Genomic DNA, 21,512 nt, shown 5'->3' with positions numbered 1-21,512 from the left:
TGCTGTATGTACACTTGACTACTGAGACTGAAATAGTCATTTTTAGAAGAAGAGAAAAAACTTTGTTGTGTTTGGTTTTTTTCCTAAGGGTAGTAGCTTATTAAGTCAGATTAGTAAATGCAAATCTTAGTTTTCATTAGGAAAGCAAAAGCACATTTCTGTTCTCTATGTTTATGGAAAACAGCCTGAAAACATGACCCTTAACATCCCCAACTGAAGTTATATAAGAAGACTCCAACATCAGCAGGTTCCTAAAAGTTACCATTTTTAAGCCACTCTTGTGATGAGTTGAAGAAGGAAAGAGGAAATTCTTGAGGTTGGTAGTACTGCACACACAGTTTTGTGCGGTAAAACTCCAGTAATAGGAAAATCTCCCTGAAAATGAAGTCTGGCAAGGCAGGATGTCCAAGGATCATTTCTCAGTTCCTCTCAGAGCTCTCCATTAACAGTGCAACAGTGCAGGGCAGACATCTGCTCTTGAGATGGACACTGGAGGTGACCAAAAAAATCTTATTCTTTGTAATAATAATAAGCAAAGCCAGGCCACATGTCTCAAAGTATTAAGTGCCAGGCATTTGTGCCTAAGAGAAGTGCTGCTGTTGTATTGAGGGTAGGAGAGAACTCACAGCATATTAGTTTCATGATAATTCTGTGATGTTTTGTCAGGGAAAAAGGTTATTTTAAGGAAAGACATGAAGCAGCAGCTGGTGGAAGTATATGGGCCCATACAGGCAAGAGAAGAGCCAGGCAGGAGGAGGATAAGAGATACTGTGGAAAGGGAGAAGCAGGAAGACAGGATGGTTTCAAGGGCATAGGGCAGAGAGAAAGCTTACAGTACAGCATAATATTGAATCTACTGTAAGCAACCTCAGAAAAGTAATTAGCATGTCTTCATTTTGTCTGGTCAGCTTTCTCTTGGATGCTATTTACTGCATTAGCAATTCCCATATTCTCATCTTCTCAGTCTTCAAAATGTGTAGTGATGTTTTAAACTTTTTACTGCTACTAGTGAATGGCAGGTCACTTTCTTCAAACAAGTCTGATATGACCACAGTCCCTTCTAATTTTGCTCTGTGGGGCTTGGTTTCCCTTTGTCATGACTCCTCTGAAATTTATACTACTGATGCTTAAGTACATTTATTTTCATTGAAATGGATTTACTTGATAACTAAATGTTAAAGAATTTTACAGCACTGTAAAAATTGTGTGCTATCAAGCACACAGTATGCTTCTTCTTTTATGCCCCAACCCTGGCAGTGTTCAAAGACAGGTTGGATGAGGTCTTGAGCAGCCTGGTCTAGTGGGGAGGTGTCCCTGCGCATGGCAGGGAAGGTTGGGGCTAGATGATCTGTAAGGTCCTTTCCAACCCCTAAAATTCTGTGATTCTATGATATTATGGGGAAAAAAATGTTTCTGGGATTTCTGGACTGTCAGAGCAGGTTCCCAAAGGCCTGTTTTTTCAAGTGTCTGAGGCAGGTTAGTGTCTGTGCCCATCCATGTCTCTCTGCACCCATTAGTGGGGATGCGTGGACAGTTTGGGCAATGTGTTGATAGACCCTCATGCTTTGTGGGAGTGTTCAGTTCATGTGCCATGAACTTGGCATATATCTCTGTCCCAAATACTCCAGGCAAATAAATATTCCCATTGATTGAAGTCAGCCAAAGAATATGCTCATGATAGATGTTTTCAAGAGTAGGGTTTTGGGCAGACTAAGAGCCATTTGGTATTAAGACAGTAAATAATCAGGGCAGAGACAAAAGTTTCAGGGATGAGTAAAAAGGGAACTCCTTACTCTCTCATTTCACAGCCATGAGCTGCATGCAGGGAGGTGGGGAAACTGCTGCCCTCATGTACCCAGAGCCAAGGGCCACCTGCACAGGAAGTAGTATCCTAAAGAAATGGTATCATATAGAAAAATGGGTCTGTTTTGTTGGACTTCCCCTTGCCCTCTGAAGGGAAGGGGTGTGGGAAATCTGATTTCAGTTTTCAGCTTGTGAAGGTCAAATTCTCCCCTGACTCGTACTTCATGACATGCAAATGGAAATGCCCAAGATGTAAATCAGACCAAGCTTAAGCTGCCTGAAATACTTTGTAGGGTAAGGAAAGCCATCATGAGTTTAGGTGAAGATTCAGTGACATCCTCTGAAAATGGAGCATCAAACCTTTTGGCATCCCTGCTTAGGTTGGTGACCACAAGTAACCCTGACCCACTTGTTAAGTACATTATAATTGATCATAATTATTAAATCCAGTGCAGAATCCCATGTTAATCACCACATGAGAAAACGGACTCAGGGACTCAAACATAACCTCCTGCAGCTTTTCAGCCTTTTGTTGGTGCTGGCATGGTCCAAACTCCGGAGAGCTGTCGGGAGCGAAACTGCAGGAGGAGAAGACTGCAGTGAGCCTTCTTGGCATTTGTATCTTCTTTCTTTTTTTTTTAATTCTCATGGAGACCTGCCAGTGGGAATGGGAAAAAAATGCTTCATTTCCCAGTTCTGCGTTGCTGCTGCGAGCCTGCCTTGGCCCAGCTTAGTCAGCATCAAATCACAGCTGCAGAGGGCTGAGTGAGGCTTGGGCAGAGGGATGGGTGGACAGATGGACAGACAGTGGCTTTGCTGCTCCTCTGGAGGGAAACCTCAATGTCTGGGCCTGGCAACCTGGCCCTGTTTAATGTGCAAAGAACTTAGTAAAACTGTGGAAAACCTTCTCCTGATTGGCTGCTTGGGGTGAATGGGCTCTATTTATTCTTTTATTCTACTTATTCTTTTGGGGTGAGTACCAGCTGCTGAAAGGTCTTTGAGGCAAGCAACAAGGTCTTGTCCTCATTTCAGATTCCTTCTACCAGTCACTCTGGGCAGACCCATGAAGGCCCATCCTGCTCTTCATGCCCCTGCCTCACAGCCATGGTATCCTTTTGGGAAGGTGGACTGGAGTTGGCCAGGTCCTAGCTTGAGCTAGGTGAGAAGAATAGGTGACTCTGGTGCCTCAGCCTGGTGAATCAGCTGGTCCAAGGGTGACCAGCAGCAGCTGTCACAACATACACCTGTGACTGTGGACAGTGAATGCCAGAGCTTCTCCATACACTTGCCATGTCAGGAGTTGCAAGACTAATGACAGGCAAAATAAGTCCCTCAGGTTTCACTGTGGAAAGGCATGGGCACTGGAGAGCATCTGTGGAATTAGCAGCTGTGAGTGAAGAGCCACCATTGGGAAATGCAAACCTGCATAAGAGAAATTACTGGAAGTGTCACAAGGACATGGTATGGGAGCCAGTCTTGTTTTCAGCAAATCTTCTGCAGACACATTAGTCTCTGGCTGCCGTAATGTGATATATGTTCTTCCACCAGCAGTGGTTATTTTGTAGGAACAAGGACTGTCTTTAAAGTATGTCCATATTACCACTGCAACATCTCAGCAAGGAGAAAAGCAGCTTGGGATGTATTGACATGGTCCTTAAATTGGTCACATAAGTTGATACTTGGATATAATGTGTATGCAGACACATTAGTCTCTGGCTGCCGTAATGTGATATATGTTCTTCCACCAGCAGTGGTTATTTTGTAGGAACAAGGACTGTCTTTAAAGTATGTCCATATTACCACTGCAACATCTCAGCAAGGAGAAAAGCAGCTTGGGATGTATTGACATGGTCCTTAAATTGGTCACATAAGTTGATACTTGGATATAATGTGTAATAAGCTGGGGATCTGAGTGTAGGTAGAGGTGATGCAAAATGAGTGTATCTTTGTCTAATGTTTCTGCTTCAAAGCAGGGTCAAGATTTGCCTACTTTTGGTGTACCTACACAGCTTGACAACTCAGAAAGCCTGTTTGAGAAGGACTAAAGCAGGCTCTTTGCTTTATCTCCTCTCTTCTGCCCAGCCAGAGTATAGGTGTAGTGTCCTCAGTGTGTGGAGGTACAACAGTCAGAGGCAGTGAGTGTAGTGCTGTGAGATAACAACTGTAAACTTCAGCAGAGAAACCTTTTGGGAACTGTTCTATAATGGGATGTGGCAGTGACCTACCAAAACATAGAAAGAGTTAATAACTGGAGTCCTTTACTTCAAAAGGTATATGCAAGGTAGTGCAGTAAAACAGTGCTTTTAGACTTTAAGGATACCTTGTATGTACTTGAAGAGAATTGAAGGTACGTTCAACAAAGACCTTCTTCACTAAAAATTTATTATAAAATGGACTGCCAGCATTTTGCAGGATGAAGCTGATGTGGAAAAGTGCTGAGAGCTGTTCAGGAAATTTTTATTTCCAGCTTTCTAGTGGTAATTATTTTGTATACAGCATAATCTGTCCCCCTTTGTGGGGATAGAAGGCATAATGCAGCAGGGCAGGCTGAGTGCTTCAAGTTCCTCAAATGAAAGTTGAAAATGAAGATCCCAAGTCCTGTTTTACCCTATGTTGACCTCATGTGTAACATGAAACATGGGTTTCAAATCCAGAACAGATCACATGTGGTCCCAGCATGAGATGGTGGAGTGCCACAGGGCTGAAATACCATTCATCTTCCAGCTTCCTCACTCCCTGATGACACTAGCTCCTTGATAATTTGCCTAGATTTACACTTTTGTACAATACTAATGTTCCTTGTGGTCAATCTGATTGAAATAAAGGTTTTTGCATTGGAGGAAGAGGTCTGCATGTCCAGTATAAAATTCCTTGCCAATGAGGGAAGATTAAGGCCACTTCATACCAAGACTGCTCATGGTGGCAGTCAGTGGTGCAGTATCCCCAGCATTCTCTGGGCTTTGCTTGCGGGCTTTGCAGTGACCAGCATGCTGGTGTTGCTGCCAGGGTTTCTTGTTATGAGGTGCTGAATTCCTCCTTTAAGGATAAATGCTCTCATCCCACCTGACATTAAGGAAGAATGAGGCCCTACTGGGGGCAGTTCAGGTCTGAAATGGATGGGCTTGGCCATGTGAGGCTTTCTGACCCTCCTTGGGGGAAGGTGGAAGAAGAGGCTTCCAGCTTGAGTGGTCATATTTGCATGGGATGGGTTGAATGTTTCGGGCAGATTTTCCACGTTTCAGTGTTTTTGGAGTAACTTTTCACTTCAGTTGAAAAATAATAAATTCCGTAATGCTGTGTTTGAAAAGTCAAAAATCAAAACAATGTTTAATTGATGCCAAATTAATTTTTGGAGGAAATTTTCCGTCCTGGATGCTTTCCAAGTGCTCTTTTTTTTGTTGTTATTCAGAACGAAGGCCAGATTTTGAAATCTCAGATGTCACTGAATGAAACCTCGATCCCCTGCTCTCTCCAGTCATTAACTCTTTGTGTTCTGTTGTCGGGGATCCAGTGATTGGCCCGTGACACTCATGTTCCCTGAAATGGCTTCTCAGCACTGTCAGGGCAGAAGCAGATGGAGCCAAGCATTTCCCCAGGCAGCTTGCCAGCAGAGTCAATGGTGGGCCTGCATTTTGTTGCTGGAGAAAAAATTATGGCAAAAATGACTGCATTTAGCCAGTTGTTTGGGGCTTTTTTAATATCATTTTGAATCTTACCCGAAAAAGGGATTATTTTTCAGCACAGAGGTTATCTACATGCTTTAGTCTTGCTTGTGATTCCTTAAGGTGCTTAACAGGAGAGGAGCACTGATTGCTGGATCCTTAGGTTATGCAGGTCTGGAAAGTTACCCAGGGCCCCTGTGGGGCCCAAATGGCTCCCATGGCCTCCATTCCTTTGCATGGCCAGAGAAAGCCTGTATGGATGACTCCTATCTTACTCCTTTCTGCTTTCCTCCTTCTGGTTTCAGGCTGTCCAGCACAGATTTGTGTTTACTATTTGGCTTCTTCACATTTTCTGTATGTCATGGTCTCCATCATTGCAAATAAAAAAGGACCAGGTATAGCACAGCCCACATGCATGGGGCTGGGGTTTCTTGCCCATTACAGATGGGGAGCAGCATTCAAGCTGGCAGCTGTAAACAGGTATGAGGCAGTGCTTGGGTTTACAAGCTCTGCTAGTGCAGATGCAGCCCAAGCTGCCACTCGTCTCTGCTGCTGTTGCCCACAGAAGGCACTGAGGGGCTGAGCCCTGGAAGTAGAAGCTCCTTTCCCACTGTGTCTCAGCGCTGTGTTGTAGTGGTCTTACTCACTGCTGCTTCACATAATTTTTGCTTTTCTAGGGAGGTGGCAGCTTACCTCTGGTGTATGGCCTGGGGCCTGTGAGCTGTCCTCATGGAGTGGCTCTTGTTCTTGTCTTTCTTCCAGACAAAGAGCACTTGAAGGAGAAGGAAAAGTTGGAGATGGAGCTGGCAGCTGTGCGTTCTGCCAATGAGGACCAGCGGAGGCACATTGAAATCCTTGACCAGGCCCTAAACAATGCGCAAGCCAAGGTCATCAAACTGGAAGAGGAGGTGAGGCATGGGCAACATTTCTGTGCTCTGAGGATAGCTGTGGCTCAGAAAGGTTAAGCCTTTCTCCATTCAAGTTCTGATTATCTTCTAGCCACAGTGCGGTAGATCTTCCTGTATCCCTTGAATTGGTCCTCTTATAGAGAAAATATGTAGTTACGCAATACTGAACCAAACAAGCAAGCAAAGGAGACCACAACTATAGATTTTTCCAAAGCAGGGCCTTTAGCATATAACCAGGGACAACACCAAACTCAGCTAGCTGGTGGCTATGGTCATGGTAGGACTTAACAGAAAAATTGAATAAAAAACTGGCTACTCACTGGCCTGGGACTGTGATGCAGACATGTGATGTTGTTGCATCCCATTTCTCGCCAAAGAATACCAGGAGGCTTTTGAGATGTGCACAGCAACACAGCAGTGCAGGGCTTGGTAACTGCACGTCTTAAAATATCTGGCAGATCTGGCTGGAAGCAGGCTGACCAGGACTTAGACGTGGAGAGAGCTACAGGTTTTATTTGAGAGCTAAAGAGAACCTGTCATACCATGTGAGACCCAAGAAGTGCAGAACTCCCAAGAGGTCTTTTAGCAAAGATCCTATAAACCTGGTAGTAAAAATTGGTATTGATATAAAGAGAAATCCCAGGAGCAGAGGGCTCTGTAAACTGACAGACAGAACAACACCTAGTAACTGAAAGCTGAAGCTAGACAGATGCCAAGTGGAAGTAATGGTCAGTTTTAAGTCAGTTCTTCATTACTGAAGGTCTCTAAGTAAGTCTGAATTGATTGTATTCCTTAACGACCTTCGAGCAGAAGGTGTGGATTTAGTTACTAGTTGAGAGTCTTTGCATTCTGGTATATCGGGTAAGACTGTCAAAACAGACCTTTTTGGCCCTAAATTCTCTGTCCATGGGACCACAGAGAGGGAGAATGTTTAATGAGAAGTAAGAGAAACATAGTCTTTACTATCTGAGTGGGCAGGTCATTGGTGAGGGGAAGGCCATTGGCGAATTGTAACCCTAGCAGGTTTGGTAGAGGTTCAGGCTCTGGCATAGACTGTTGGCATGATCTAGGGCAGGTCTGTTCCTCTTCAGAGCCTCATTTCCCACCCGCTCCCTTCCCAGGGCTGGCCTGGGGAGGAATCCACAGAAGCCTGCTGGGTGCAAGGGTGCAAGGGATCTTGTGAGGAGCAGAGAAAGCCTTTCTTATATACTTGCAAGTAACTTAAGTGCCATTCATTGACTTGGAAAGATGAACGGTGAATTGACCTCAGTGATATTCAAATGTTTTTTATCAGGGTATCCAGCATGACAGACCCCCTGTTAGGCTAAGTAATGGTTACTTAGAGCCTGGAAGATTTAAGGTACTCTTATGTAAGTGCTGAAAGCGTTTCTGTTTTGTACCTGACCTTTAGACCATTCTGACTTCCTGCTTAGAAACATTTTTAAAACTCCATTTTCTCCAGTGGATACACTCAGGAGAGGATCACAGTAAGTTTAACTGCTCCTTTGTTAGTTAGCCTGCTCCCCATCTCAGTGTATTTGGGGCAGTCCCTCTGGGGTAGCTGCAGGAACCAGCATACTTTAAATCTATGCGTAATTCACTTGACACTGTTTGGCTTAAAGATAACCCGAGGTTTTCTATTTGCATTTCATTACAAAGTGGCTGAATAAAGGAATGTTTTAGGTGGCAACACCTGCTCCTACAGTCATGGCATCACGCAGGGGATGGGAAGAACTACGTTTAGCTCCTGGCTGCTCCACAGACTGTCAGTGTGGTATTTGCAGGTGGCATTGACTTGATGAATGAGTACATAGTGGTGAAGGCAGAAATAAATGCAGATTTCCAGGCAGGTGGTACAAGAAGCTACCCAGTGCCTGCTGTGTGGTAGTTAATATGCTTGCAGCCTTAATGCTGTCTCTTAAGAGCTAGTCAGTAGCCAGGTTTTAGTCTAGTCATCCAACAGAAATGTGCCTCTGCTGGATCCTGGATTGTGGACTGGTGAAGCTGAGGGGAGGTTAAGTGTTTCCCTGTAGAGAGCTCCTAACCTCCTGGCCAGGGCACAATAGATGTTGCTGCAGTGGTAACCTCTGGCTTGGAGCATGGTAGATGTGGAGGTGGTAACCTCTTGCCCAGGGCATGGTGGATCTCAGAGGTGACAAGTCTGAAAGTGATGCAATGGTATTTACCAGAGCTTGTCTGCCAGAGCCCTCAGCCTGGATAAACCCATGTTGACCTGATAGTTTTTAACTGGTTTTTTTTTCATTGTAGGGGGAGTTCAAATGAATTTTATCTCAGCTGCTGTGTTTTAGTTGTTCAAGGCAGTGTCAGGCAGCTCAGGTGAGGTGCAGTTAATCTGAGGCTGGCAGTGTGTGTGCAAGTTCCTGTGTTCCCTTTTCTCTTGCTTTTGTCCTGTTTCATGGCTAAATCAGAACACCTTTCCAACAGTCTACAATATTTCTGGATCTTAATTTGACACATGCAGCAGATACAGTTGCAGTGTTAAGCTTTCATCTTAAACCAGGGATTTTTACTGTAATTGGGAATATATTGAAGGAAACAAAATCACCCAAATCAAAATGACTTATTGTTAACAGAGCTCTAGTTCATGCACTGCTTCGTAAATCCACCCAGATTTCTTCTACCACCAGAATGTAATTAAGTTTAACAGCTTTTTAAATCAAGCCTTGAGAAATAAGCAGTAGCTACTAAGTTGAATTAACATAAGATTGTGTACTATGTAAATCTACATTATCCTGAGTGCCTGCTAGTAGAAGGATTTAATTTAAAAATACGTAGGTGGTATTATCATCATACGTCATTTAGGAAACTGCTGCTGGAATCGTGTGTCTGGTCCATCCTTTGGAGAGGGTTCAGAAAACAGCTGTAAAATCTATTTGGGGCCCAGAAACCATTATGTACTGTGAACAGTCAAAGTGAAGAAGTGACTGAGCTCCAGTCCATGCACATGAACATGTGTCAGCGAATCTCAGAACTGGTGAGGTTGGAAGGCACCATAGTCAGTCATCAGGGGTGGATGAAGAAGGGATTGCTGTCAGACAGATTAAACATTGCTATTTAACATAAGAGGAAATAATGAGATGCAGTGTTTGGGGGCTGAAGTGGAGCAAATCAGGCTGGAAATTGAAGAGTTAGAGTAATTAACACTGAAACAACCTACTTAGGGTGATAGTGGATTCTCCATCTCTTACAATCTTCCACTCAAATTTCATATCTATAGAATTCTATTATTCAAACTTGGAGTTACATTTCTAGTGCAGATATTTTTCCCAAGACCCCCTCATCTTTACTCAGATCTCTTTGCTTGTATCATCCCCTTTTAGCCTTAGCACTTCTTCATTTTTATTTTCCTAATCCCTGGGACAAGGGCAGTGTTCAGGCAAGTTTGCTGATCTTGTGAAAAAGTGAATTGTTCAATTAAATGCTTCTTGCTTTAGTAGATCACAATTTGGAAGCAAAACAAGAAGTGATTTGCTTAAATTGCATAAGAAGAGAAAGCCAGATTAGGCATTAGGGTAAAAGTTTTCTGGCAGTAAAGGAAAACAATCTGTGAAGTAGTTTGCAGGCATAGGTCGTGGAGTCCCTACCCCTGGGGGGCTTTGTAAACAGATTATACAGACATGTGCCAGGTTTTAGGTACAGTTGATCCTACCTTGCCGTGGGAAGATGCATCAGTACCTCTTCAGGTGCCATCCAGCTTTTTTTTTTATTGGAGTCTGTGTGTCTGTGAGGTGTTGGAGCTCAGTATCACGTATTTCTGATTGTAGTCTCCCCTCCCTTATGGATGCATGCTTCACTGACAACCCATTAATTTGAATTACAACATTTTGTACTTTGTTTTTTAAATGCATAGGTGATTTTTTTGTTTACGAATCTACACACAGGATAGAAAAGTTAGACTTTGCTCAAGATCCTCCCTGTAATTTTACAAATGTGAGAACTGTCTTGTTGCATATCTCCTCCAAAATTGTTTTCGACCCACCCACATGGGCAGAGATGCGCTCATGCACGAGTGTGTGAAGCCTGGGGTTTAGAGGGCTGCTCCAAAGCCAAACTGTGGCTTCTGTGATACAGATGGACCCTGCAGCATCCAGCAGGACATGGAAGAGCAGATGAGGTCTTCTGCTGAGGAGGGGCATGGGGGAAGCTCCCTAACACTCTCCTATCCACGCTGGTGCGGCTGTGAGGTGACACAAACACCTTCCTACTGCCAAAATAGCACATTCAGCAAGAAATCACTGCTGTGTCTGTCTTGCCAAGTCTTGAGCTCCTGAGGAATGCAGTCTTCATGCTGCTGCCAGAGACTAGTGTGGATTATAATCTCATTAATTTTCATGGAAAGCCCTGGGAGCTGTAAGCATTAGCCTGGATTGCAGCAGGGCTAGGGAGGTTATGCGGCCAGTTACTGGCTCTGGCTGGGGAGCTTTGTTCAGGCCAAGCTTTGCTTTTGCTCTGAACAAGCCTGTATTTCACTTCACCTGCGACATGGATGGATTTAGGGTGGCAGAAGAGGAATTCTTACCCCTTTTGGGGTATGCTGCTTGAGCAATCTCTGACTGTAAAACTTTGTATTGCAAAATCCTTGTGTCATATTTAGCCCTTCAGTAATTGCATTATGTACATAAAGGGGAGCCTGGCTTTAGCTGCCCAGACATAGGTCAACATGGACAAGCCTGTGAGCAGCATAGAGCAGGTGGAATGTTTCTGGATCCTGGCACTCTGCTTGTTCCACCTGTGTTGAACAAACATGCAGGGCTGAAAAATCCTTCTGTTTGGGCTCAGGCAATGTGCTAAGTGTCGCCAGTAGATAAAACCCACCAGGATTCCTCTCATCTGAGTCCAGCCTATGTATTTGCCCAGAGTGTATCCACCAACGTGACAGCTCCTGCTTGGAAATGACCAGAGGGGTTCATGGCTGGCAGATCCCCAGTGGATGGAAGATTTGGGCAGTGTTCCCTCCAAAAGAGAGCTACCCCGACAATGCCTGCTGTGGACATTCCCTCCCCATCAAGGGGGCATCATCCCCTAGAAAAACTCTCCTAAGCAAATGGCCAAGACCATGCTTGATTGAGCCCAGAGCGTACCTGTGAGCGCACAGGGGTCTCAGTGGCCCAGGGTGGGGATACAGTGCCCTGTTGCTCTGCTGACCCCCTGTATTCCACAGCTGCGCAGGAAGCAGGCCTATGTGGAGAAGGTGGAAAAGCTGCAGCAGGCGCTGACACAGCTGCAGGCAGCCTGCGAGAAGAGGGAGCAGATGGAACGGCGGCTGCGCACGCGCCTGGAGCGGGAGCTGGACTCACTGAGGATGCAGCAGGTGAGGATGGGGTGGTCTGTGCCAGACCCCAGCACGGGGCCTTTGCAGCCCTGTCAGGTGCCACTTTGCTTTTGCATTCAGGTTGTTGGGCTTTCCTCCTTAACCCATTCCTTTGGATGAGGTTGTGGACCGTTGGAAGTCTTCAAGGTCATGTTGGATGGGGTTTTGAGATACTTGATCTCATGAAGTTTTCCCTGCCCGTGACAAGGGGGCTGGATTTAGATGATCTTTGAAGGTCCCTTCCAACCCAAACCACTATATGATTCTTATTCCTGATCTTCAGCTCCACTGTGGGGCTGCTGGACATGGCTGAGTCCTGTCTGCTGCAAGGATGGGAGGTCCTGGCAGGCAGGACTCTGCCCCTGTGTGTTCCCTCAAACCTGCCAGGGGAAAACATCCTTCCAGGTTCTCCCCAGCAATCACAGATTGTGCAAAATGAACTCCACACAAAAGGAGGAGAGGAAAGGCACAGTACCCATGGGCGTGAGATTTAGACCACAGATTATGGCTGATCTTTGATTGAAAAAGCAAGGTGGGATGATATGGGATTTGGTCATATTTTTTCTGTGCTAAGCCTGATGTATGTGGCTCACAGAAACCTCAGCCCATGACAGATTTGGAGACAAATGGTCTCATCTTCAGACAATAAATTATTTAATTATCAGTCCAGTCTAGAGTGGGCTAGAAGTATAGATTTGCATTTCTGTGTCCCCTTGTTGTTTGGCAGCCCTGTGTCCTTAGAAGGATGGTGTTATCCTTGTTATTTTATGCACAGTTATTCCTTTGTTATAACTACTCTATTCCTAAGTCCAAAATTCCAGTCATCTGTGAAAAAGCAAAAAAAACAACCACAAAGGCAGTAGGAAGTTGCAGGGAGACTTCCAGGCTGCAGCCTGCACCAAGTGCCAAGTACATGGGCATTGGCTCTGGAGGAGAGGAGGCAGATGGGCTAAATGCATCAAACTACAGCTTGGGAAGAAACCAGCAACATAAGCCAAGCATGATGCTCTTGAAGGGCTCACTCATATCTGTCAACGCACACATCTGCTACTATAACCTTTCCTTATTTACAAGCCATTAGTGGAAACCAAAGCAGCTGTTACACAGAACTTGTGCTGCCAGAAAGCAGAGGGGCTGATCCTGCCGTCAGGATGCAATTGGGAAATAGCTCTATGGTCAGTGTCAGTGCTTTGCTTCTCATTCATCTTAGCTCCTCCTTGCTACCATAAAAGTGTGTGAAGTCTTTCTTGCCCTGTCCATCGTGGGCATGCTGTTCCTGCCTTCTTCCAGTGGCTCTGCTCTGTTGCCCCTTAGCCTGCTCTCCTCCAGTTTAACAAAGGAACTATGTGGGGTATGACATGCTAATGCTGTTGTAAATGAAAGAACATTTGAGAAAAATACAATTCAAATTCAAGTGAAGATAAAACTAGAACTGAGAAAGAATGCAATGTAGGGACAAATTGATGCATTAAGTAACTGGGATGGATTGTCGCTGAAGTCCTGGTCTTTGGAGTTTGGCCTATGTCTGTTCAATTTGGTAGAAAATTTAAAATTTTTTGGCCACTATACTTAGTAATTGGATTTTGGGTTGACATAATTCTCAAATGCCTGTGCCCATTCCATCTAGTAAATTTTAAGATGAAAGATCCTCTTAACTTCTTGTCTCACCTATCAGCTTTCAGAGATTTCAGGGTATTTTTTACTATTTATACTTCTTGTTTATGAGCCACAATGCTGCAATGAATCATGTGGCATCAAAATACCCCAACGTTTTGCTTCAGAGTTATCTTCTCTGAGTTATAAAAGTTCTAGTTACTGAAGCATTATCTCATTGCAGAGCAAAAAAGGAGATTTTTTTTCTCGTTTTTACTGCAGTCAGCAGAAGAGATGCAGCACACAAGGAGACAGTGAGCCAGAATCTCTTGTGTCCCTGGCTTGCTGGTAGCTAAGTCCAAATGGCAAATCTTCATTGTCACTGACGCAGGAGCTGGGATCAAAAAATAATCCCTTTGAGTTAGCATTGCAGGCTGAGCATGCAGGACAGGCAGTAGTTTTGGCTCACAAGCACCCATGATGTCCCAGGATACCATTTGCAGACCTGGACTGTGCCTCCAAAGTGTTACCTTCCTGCCAGAGATTTGACAATATTTTTCCAGGAGCAAACCAGTGCTCCCAAGGGCCACTCCATATTGCATTTCCAGAAAGCAGCTTCCAAACATATTGCTATTGTGCCAAAGGCAAAGGCTGCAGCCCTCCCCTGGTACCTCTAGTTTGCTGTAAGCAGGAGATAGGGTCTAGAAGGAGGAAAGGTAGTTTGGAAAATGGAAACAGTGGGTGCAGCCCTCCCTGCCAGTGGAAGTTCATAGTGTCGGATGGAGGAGAAGCTGGTGCTGCTGAGACATGGTTTCCCTTTTAGCACAATACTGTGCACCATGGAGTGTAACAAATCTCTTGCATTTTTTATTTCTACTGAGTTCTCCCAGAACTCCATGCCTCTCCCCTCGGTGCTCATCCTGCTGCTGAGCTGAGGACTCCATCCACCTCCGCTCTCTGTCAGCAGTGAGAGGAGCTCAGGGTAGCTACCCATGCTGCTAAGGTGACAATTAATTGAGTGCTGTAATCGGGTGGGATAAATCCTGCCTGAGTAAGAACTTTGCTCACAGTGTAGATGCAAAGAGTTACACTCCCATTGCTGCATGTCAGCATCCCATGGGAAGCACTCTGCAATGCCTGAGCATCTTCTGCTTTCTTTCTGTCAGAAAGTTAGCTGCTGCACCATGGAAAGCATCTCCTGAGGGCACATGAGAACTAATCTGCCAGAAGAGACAGGCATCTGGGGCATTTTCCCAGCTGGTGTTTTTGGTGGGTTACATGTAGCTAAGTTACATGTCCCTTTTTTTCAGCTTTTATATATAAACCCTCTGGTAATAACTGCCTGTCCATACTGAGCACTGCCCAGTGAGAAGAATGTCTTTTAAAGCTTCACTGATTCTTTGTTCTACCACCTTTTTTCACTATTTTGTCTCTTGGCTTTGGGTATCCCATGAAATTCCTGCACATCCCTTCTTCTGTCACTACAGTCCAGGGAAGCATGTGCTGAGGTTGCACATATAGTCAACTTGCCTGTTCTCAGGCAAGCTAAGGGGTTTAGCCTATGGTTTCCACCTGCCTCTGTCAAAGGATATGGGGATGTCTGTTCATGCTCCAGAGAAAAAAGGATCAGCAGCTCCCATGCTTGGCATAGGGTAAATATCTGTTGCTGTTTCCCCCCACAGAGACAGGGCAGCTACCAGGCAAGCAGCCACCTGGAGCACAGTGCCCCAGCCCTGATGGAGCTGGTGCGGGAGAAGGAGGAGAGGATCCTGGCCCTGGAAGCTGACATGACCAAGTGGGAGCAGAAGTATCTGGAGGAGAGTACAATTCGTCACTTTGCTATGAATGCTGCAGCCACAGCTGCAACAGAGAGGTAAGATGGCCATGCTGCAAGCAGGCAGCTCTCTTCACCATGGAAAGCATGGGGAAATAATGTGAAATGGGTATTTTCTTCAGGCTGGATGTTGCTTGTCTTTCCCTGCTGAGCTGCACCACCAGGGTTAATGCCCCGGTCCATGGTGTTGTGACAGTGAGATACAGTAGTCGGTTAAGAAAGGATTTACTCTTCTGACCAGGTCCAAAAGTTTATAAAATCTAGGCACCAAATTCAAGCAATGACCTCAATGGCAAAGTGTCAGGGTGACAAATTGCACGGCATAGCTAAGGCAGCTCCTCCCCAACACACACCAATGGAGTGAGCAGGGACTGTTAGTATATGGCTGCACCCATCCCAATGGGTATTTTCTTCAGGCTGGATGTTGGATATCAGGCTGCACCCATCCCGTGGCCTGCATCATGGTTGTTTAACCTAGTTTTAAAAATCTGTAATGAGGGAAATCTTGTGGCCTAAATCCCATCTTCCGCTGCTTCATTAATCTTCCAGCTAAAATGATTTTCTTGATACCTAAGGTAAACTACTGAAAATTACCTCCATTGATTCTTGTCCTTCCCAGGTGTATGTGATGAACAGCAGATCACTGCTGATGTTCTAACAGCCTTGTAAATACCGGAAGACAGATATTCCCTGTTGTATCTTCCATGTCTGAGCTAACTTGAAGACAGATATTCCCTGTTGTATCTTCTGTGTCTGAGCTAACTTAACTTCCTTTAGCCATTTCTGACATGTCCTAGTGTAAACCCTTTCCCATTCACTTTGCATTTATCTGGACTGTCTGTCTCCAGTTTGTCTGTGTCAAAGCATGGTGCCCAAAAGCACTAAAGGCGGTGGGACTTTCCAGCGATGAGGATGGGATAATTAGCTTCTCACCTCACTTTCTTAGAAGCCTAATCCCCATAAAACATCCTAAAATGAATTTTCCCTTTGAAATGCGTCTAAGTGCATGACAGGATGGACCTTTGCTTTTGCACTCCAGTCTAGACAGCAATTCCTGTGCTGTTTTTCAATTTCTAAACTGTAGAGCTTTGTTTCTTGTTTGCAATGTAAGCTTGTTGACTTGGGACCCGGTGAATGATGTCACTCTGATGTCTCATCCTGTCCTTCAGGATGGTTGTTAGCCCAGTGTGGGTCACCCATGATTTCAAGATGCTCTCTGTTCCTTCAACCCAGTCAAATTAATAGCATTAATGACCAAATCCAAGCCAAAAGGAGCCTACAGCAGCATGACCCAATGCCAGACAGCCATCCACTTGACAGGCAACCATCACTAGCTTGCTTTTCAAATGCAGGTTTGCGGTTTTCTTTGCAAGTGCCAATCTCACTTGCAAAAAGTCTCAGGAGCCTGACTTACCATGGTGAACCTCTTTGCCAGGGATGCCTCAGCCCCGAGCCACTCACGCAATGGCAGCTACAGCGAGACCGCGCTAGAGGTGCGGGGCTGGCAAGAGGAGGAGGAGATTGTGCAAGCCAACCGGCGCTGCCAGGACATGGAGTACACGTAAGGGGATGTCATGCCATACCTGCTTGTTGTGGTGTTTGGGCTGGGTTCAAATAAACCAGGGGGTCCTTCTGTTCCTTCCTGCATGCCTGGAAAGGACGGGCTTGGCTTCACTTTGACTTAGTTTTGCTCTTCAACATTAACAGGGGTTAAAGAATTGTTGTCATTAGATAACTTCCTCCCTACCTTCCAGTTAAAACCTTCTGTGACAAAACTGACATTCTTACAAAACAGAGGCAGTTCCACTATTAAAAGTAGGCTGGCATGTGAGGAAGCTGAATGCTTGTTTCATCTCTGTGAGAATCCCACTCTGAAAACAGAAGCATTTGGTCATAAAAGCTGAGGTTGTAATCCCACTCCTACATAATCAGCAGTGTGAGGACTTGCCTTTGCCTTGCTCTTCACTCCTTGTCTGCTTATTGCTCTTTCTAGATACAACAAGTTGTGCACATTCAAGTTGCATGATGCTCACATTGGCATTTTGTAACTATCCTGCAAAATTTAGCCCTATGAGCACCATTAAAACAGATGTATTTGCGAACAGTGGAATATACGAAATAACCTTTTTTGGGCACAATGAGTCAGTGACAGTAATGGTTGTTGTCGCAGATACTTCTCCATTTTCAGCACACAAGTGGACAAGTGGACATGTAGTTGAACAAGCACTAGGCCTGGGTAGTATTTTTCATCCACACTTTATTCCTGGTGAAAAATGGCCTTTTGATGAGTAAAAATCCCTTGAGAAAGTGTGTGCATTCCTCTAGGTTTTTACTGAAACACTATTTAAAATATTTTCTTCAATGTTGACTTCCCCACAAAAACACAAGTCTTCAGACACTTTTATAAAAAACAAAGGTGTATTTGTTGCTTGTGGAAAATACCAGTGATTGGTTTTACTGGGTTTGGTTTTTGTTTTCCATTTAGAGACACAAGCTAATCCTGCTTCGAGGGAAGTAGTGGAGTTTTGCCATTGGCTTCATTAAAGATAGATTAGCATCTTGTGTTTTTATTGCAAATTGGACATGTGATTATGAAAACTAATGCCAATGTGAAGTTACTATCTATCTGGTTTGTATGTATAAGTGTTCCAGATGCAGCATTTTAGCTTTCACTGCTTCACAAAATGCAGCTGCATTGTACTAGATATTGTACAGCACAGTCAAGCTGGAGTCATCTGGCTACCATAGTGTACCATTTTCTTTAAAAATATAATTTTGTACTCTTTTGGTATGATTTGGTGTTAATCATTCCCAGAGAATAGTCTCAGATAATCCCTTTTTTTAGTGGTTTGAAAGTCTTCAGTGTCTGTATGAGAGAAGGAGCAAGCTTTGCTCGGCTCTGCACGCCATGTGCTGATTATTTCTGCAGCAGTGAGGGGGTAGCAAGGGTCCAGCCTAGCTGTTGTAGAAACCAGAGGGAACCTTTCCGCTCGCTTCAGCAGGTCTTTACTCCAGCTGACAACAGACCTGGATTGTGGGGTTAACTCAGGCTACCAAAAGGATAGTTGCCAGATTTGGCCCTGATGTATTACAGGTGTGAAAATTGCCTGTGTGCTTGTGTTCTGGTGAAGGTAGCAATCTGCAGTCCAGTCAGGATACTGCTCTCATTGCTCCTGCTGGGCTGGTAAAGCCACCGCAATAGATGAGTTCAGTTAACCTTGCAGAAAAGTTTTGGCTTAATAGCTAGAAACACTGTCTGTTCAAAGTGCATGGTTATCCCTGGAGGAAGTGCTGGGAGCTGCCTTGACCAAGTAGCTCCAAACTGGATGGGACAGAGCAGTGGAGCATGTACCTCAGGAACCCCCTGCTGCCCTGGAGTGTGGAGACCTGCCCATATAAATGCTTTGTCCATTCCTGTAAGCAGAGCATTCATATTTTGTCAGAATAAAGAATCTCCATGCCAAAATAATTGAGAAGGATGCCATGATCAAGGTCCTTCAGCAACGTTCACGAAAGGATCCTGGGAAAGCTGACAGTGCCAGCCTGCGACCGGCTCGGTCCGTCCCCTCCATTGCCGCTGCGACAGGCGCGCATTCGCGCCAGACCTCGCTCACCAGCAACCAGATAGCTGAGGAGAGGAAGGAAGAGAAACTTTGGAAGGGAAGCATAGGTGAGCTCGTTTTTGGTTAAGTTTTGGTTCAGCCATCACTTCATCCTAATCCTAATCCTTCATCCTAATCCTTTGCGTATGCCCCAGTCCTGGCGGTGTTCAAAGCCAGGTTGGATAAAGCCTTGAGCAACCTGGTCTAGTGGGAGGTGTTCCTGCCCATGGCAGAGGGGAATTGGGACTAGATGATCTTTAAGGTCCATTCCAATCCCTTGACATTCTGTCATTCTCTGATTCTGCTTGAGTTTAGCAAAAGTGCCTTGGCACACGTTGCCCTGACAGCTCATTTCCGGAGCACTTTCCATGAGTAGAATGTGTGTCCTTGTGCTTAAAAATTAGTAATTTTTAACCTTGCATTGTATCTTTATATTTTTAATCATATTAAGTCATTCTGCACTGGCTATAGCAAGCCATAGTTGAGGGAAATCCTCCCAGATACAAGCAGACAATGTTTGCAACTTTGTGAGAGTAAATAACAAATTTGGCCTAGGAAAAAAAAAGCTTAGTTGAAGTTAATCAAGAGGGTGAGCATCCCTGTGGGTAGGACTGCACGATACGATGTGGCACATAAATGGACAAATGAGTGTAGGACTGCCTGTGGTTTGGGGCAGCATATGATGGGGGTGTGGTGCTGTGCAAAGCTGTGTCAAGAGTAGGTGCTGCTGGGATGGGGATGCATGAAGGGGAAGCTTCTTTCTAGGAGCTGTTTTATAGGAAAGTACCGTATGGATGTCAGAAAAAGAGCAACAGGCAGCATCAAGGGGAACTTACATTTGAGCTGGCGTGTGACTGACCTATGTGTGTTTTCAGGGCTGCTCTTGGGGAAGGAGCACCATGACCATCCATCAGGCCCCTCACTGCCTCTTCCTCTGCCCTCCTTGTCATGCATGCCCATCCCAGTGCCAGCAGCCTCCCATGCGAAGACCGGCAGCAAAGACAGCAGCACCCAGACGGACAAAACTGCTGAGCTCTTCTGGCCTGCCACTGCCTCCTTCCCTGGCCGTGGCCGGCTGGGGACCACCCCGTCACACAGCCCAGCCCCACGGCCCCTGGGGACACGAGGGGCTGGCGAGAAACTGGGTGAGCTCTGCCAGATCCTCATGTCAGTGAAAAATGTCAGGGCTGTCAGCCCCCAGGGCTGTCAACAGATCCCCAGAGACACTCCAGTATTGATGGGGGATGGGGGTGGTGGTGCCATCACAATTTGTAAGGTGGTGTGGAAGTTTCTTCAGGGAAACTGAAATTGTAGGGCTGCCCAGTCTGGCTTTGCAGAGCTTCATGCTTGGCAGCTTCTGTAAAGTGCTGCTTGCCTGTGGCAGGCAGAGTTTATAACAAATGCAATTATTCATGCTGCCAAATATAAAGTTACAGAGTTTCACACCTTGAAAACTCTCCACACCTGCTCACATACTCAGACTCCTCTCTTTTTTTTTCACCTCAAACCATGGTTAGTGAGGGCACCATTTTCTCCCTAATTTTTAAAGGAAAGCTTGGGGGAATAATAATGAGAAAGTGGAGATCTTGTTTTTCAGGGAGAGGGTAAAGGAACACGATTTTATTTACTTTCCAAAGGTGGAAAGTGCTGGTTTGCAGCCCTAGCAAAGGAGACATTTATTTTGAAAAATCCTGTTTCCTACACATTCATCTCATCTCAAAAGTAAGCTTTCTGTCTAAAAACGTGCCATGTGTAAATCAAAGGGCTGACTGTCACTGAACTAGATAGTCTTTAAGGTCCCTTCCAACCCAGGCCATTCTATGATTGTAGCTGAAGAGGTACTTTGGTCTGTGTCACTCAAGTACTATCTTTGTGCCTGCCCTTGGGGTCTGTGCACACTGACACACCTGCTGTCATCGTGCAGGGAATTCTGCTTTACACGTTCTCAACATCTTGAACAAATTTGGCCTTCAGTACGTAGGATGCACGGTTAAGACATGCCCCACCATCACTCCCCCTAAAATGGGTTGATACTTGCTTTGAACAATTTGTTGTTGAGTATGAGCTGAAGACCAACTTTCCCTTCTTTCCACTGCAGAGAACTCCAGCCATGGGAAGCTACCTGACAGCAAAGGCAGAGTGAGCAGCTTGCTCCACAAACCTGAGTTTCCAGATACAGACATGATGGAAGTCCTCATCTGAGCAGAGGACAGCATCACTGGGGTTTCATGTGTGTACAGCCAGGTCCAAGATGGTCCTCAATGTGCCAACCTTAAAAACTAACCCTGAGTGTTTGTAGAAAGACAAAGTTTGTGCCCAAAATGAAGCTTGAGTCTGATATGTTGAGACTTTGGACCAGGCTAGAAGTCAAGAGCACTGAAGAGGAGCGACAAGATGAACGTCTGGGATTTTCTGGACAGAAAGAAGCATTGAAAATGGAATGTGATGGGAGAAGGGGATCCTTGAGTTAAAAGGAAACTGCATTTTCTGGCATAAAGAAAAAGTTTTGAAGTTACAGACTGGCTGCATGCTGCCACTCTTTTCCTGCCTCTCTGCAGCCAGGACAGGGAGCAAAATCCTGTCTCTTTTGAGTCCAGATGGAGTTCCTGAGTAACCCAGGAAAAATTTGCATCATCCTCAGTATCAATGCATTTCTCAAAAGTTTCAAAGTTTCCAAAGTTTCACTGCTTAGTTTTTGTGAGTAATTGGTCCATAGGTGTACACAGCAGGTTCTTGTAAGTATTTGTTTGAAGTGGCGTGGTGTGGTTTTCCTGGGCA

General features: G+C 45.1%; 1 protein-coding gene across 1 annotated transcript in view; it reads left to right on the top strand.

The window, feature by feature from the left end:
• Positions 1–20,943, top strand: part of AMOTL1 (angiomotin like 1) — a gene marked incomplete at its 5' end in the record, with an annotated part of 28,602 nt that extends 7,659 nt beyond the window's left edge. Inside the window, 7 exons of the mRNA XM_009085229.1 lie at positions 6,228–6,373; positions 11,556–11,705; positions 14,981–15,171; positions 16,568–16,693; positions 18,576–18,802; positions 19,610–19,879; positions 20,833–20,943. Coding sequence (XP_009083477.1) covers positions 6,228–6,373; positions 11,556–11,705; positions 14,981–15,171; positions 16,568–16,693; positions 18,576–18,802; positions 19,610–19,879; positions 20,833–20,936 — 1,214 coding nt within the window. The remainder of the gene's footprint in view (positions 1–6,227; positions 6,374–11,555; positions 11,706–14,980; positions 15,172–16,567; positions 16,694–18,575; positions 18,803–19,609; positions 19,880–20,832) is intronic.
• Positions 20,944–21,512: the final 569 nt, after the last annotated feature.

The sequence above is a fragment of the Acanthisitta chloris genome, unplaced genomic scaffold (genome assembly GCF_000695815.1).
Source record: "Acanthisitta chloris isolate BGI_N310 unplaced genomic scaffold, ASM69581v1 scaffold10292, whole genome shotgun sequence".
In the NCBI taxonomy this organism is placed as follows: domain Eukaryota; kingdom Metazoa; phylum Chordata; class Aves; order Passeriformes; family Acanthisittidae; genus Acanthisitta; species Acanthisitta chloris.
Note: the sequence above shows the minus strand (reverse complement) of the source record. Positions and strands in the feature narration are given on the sequence as shown.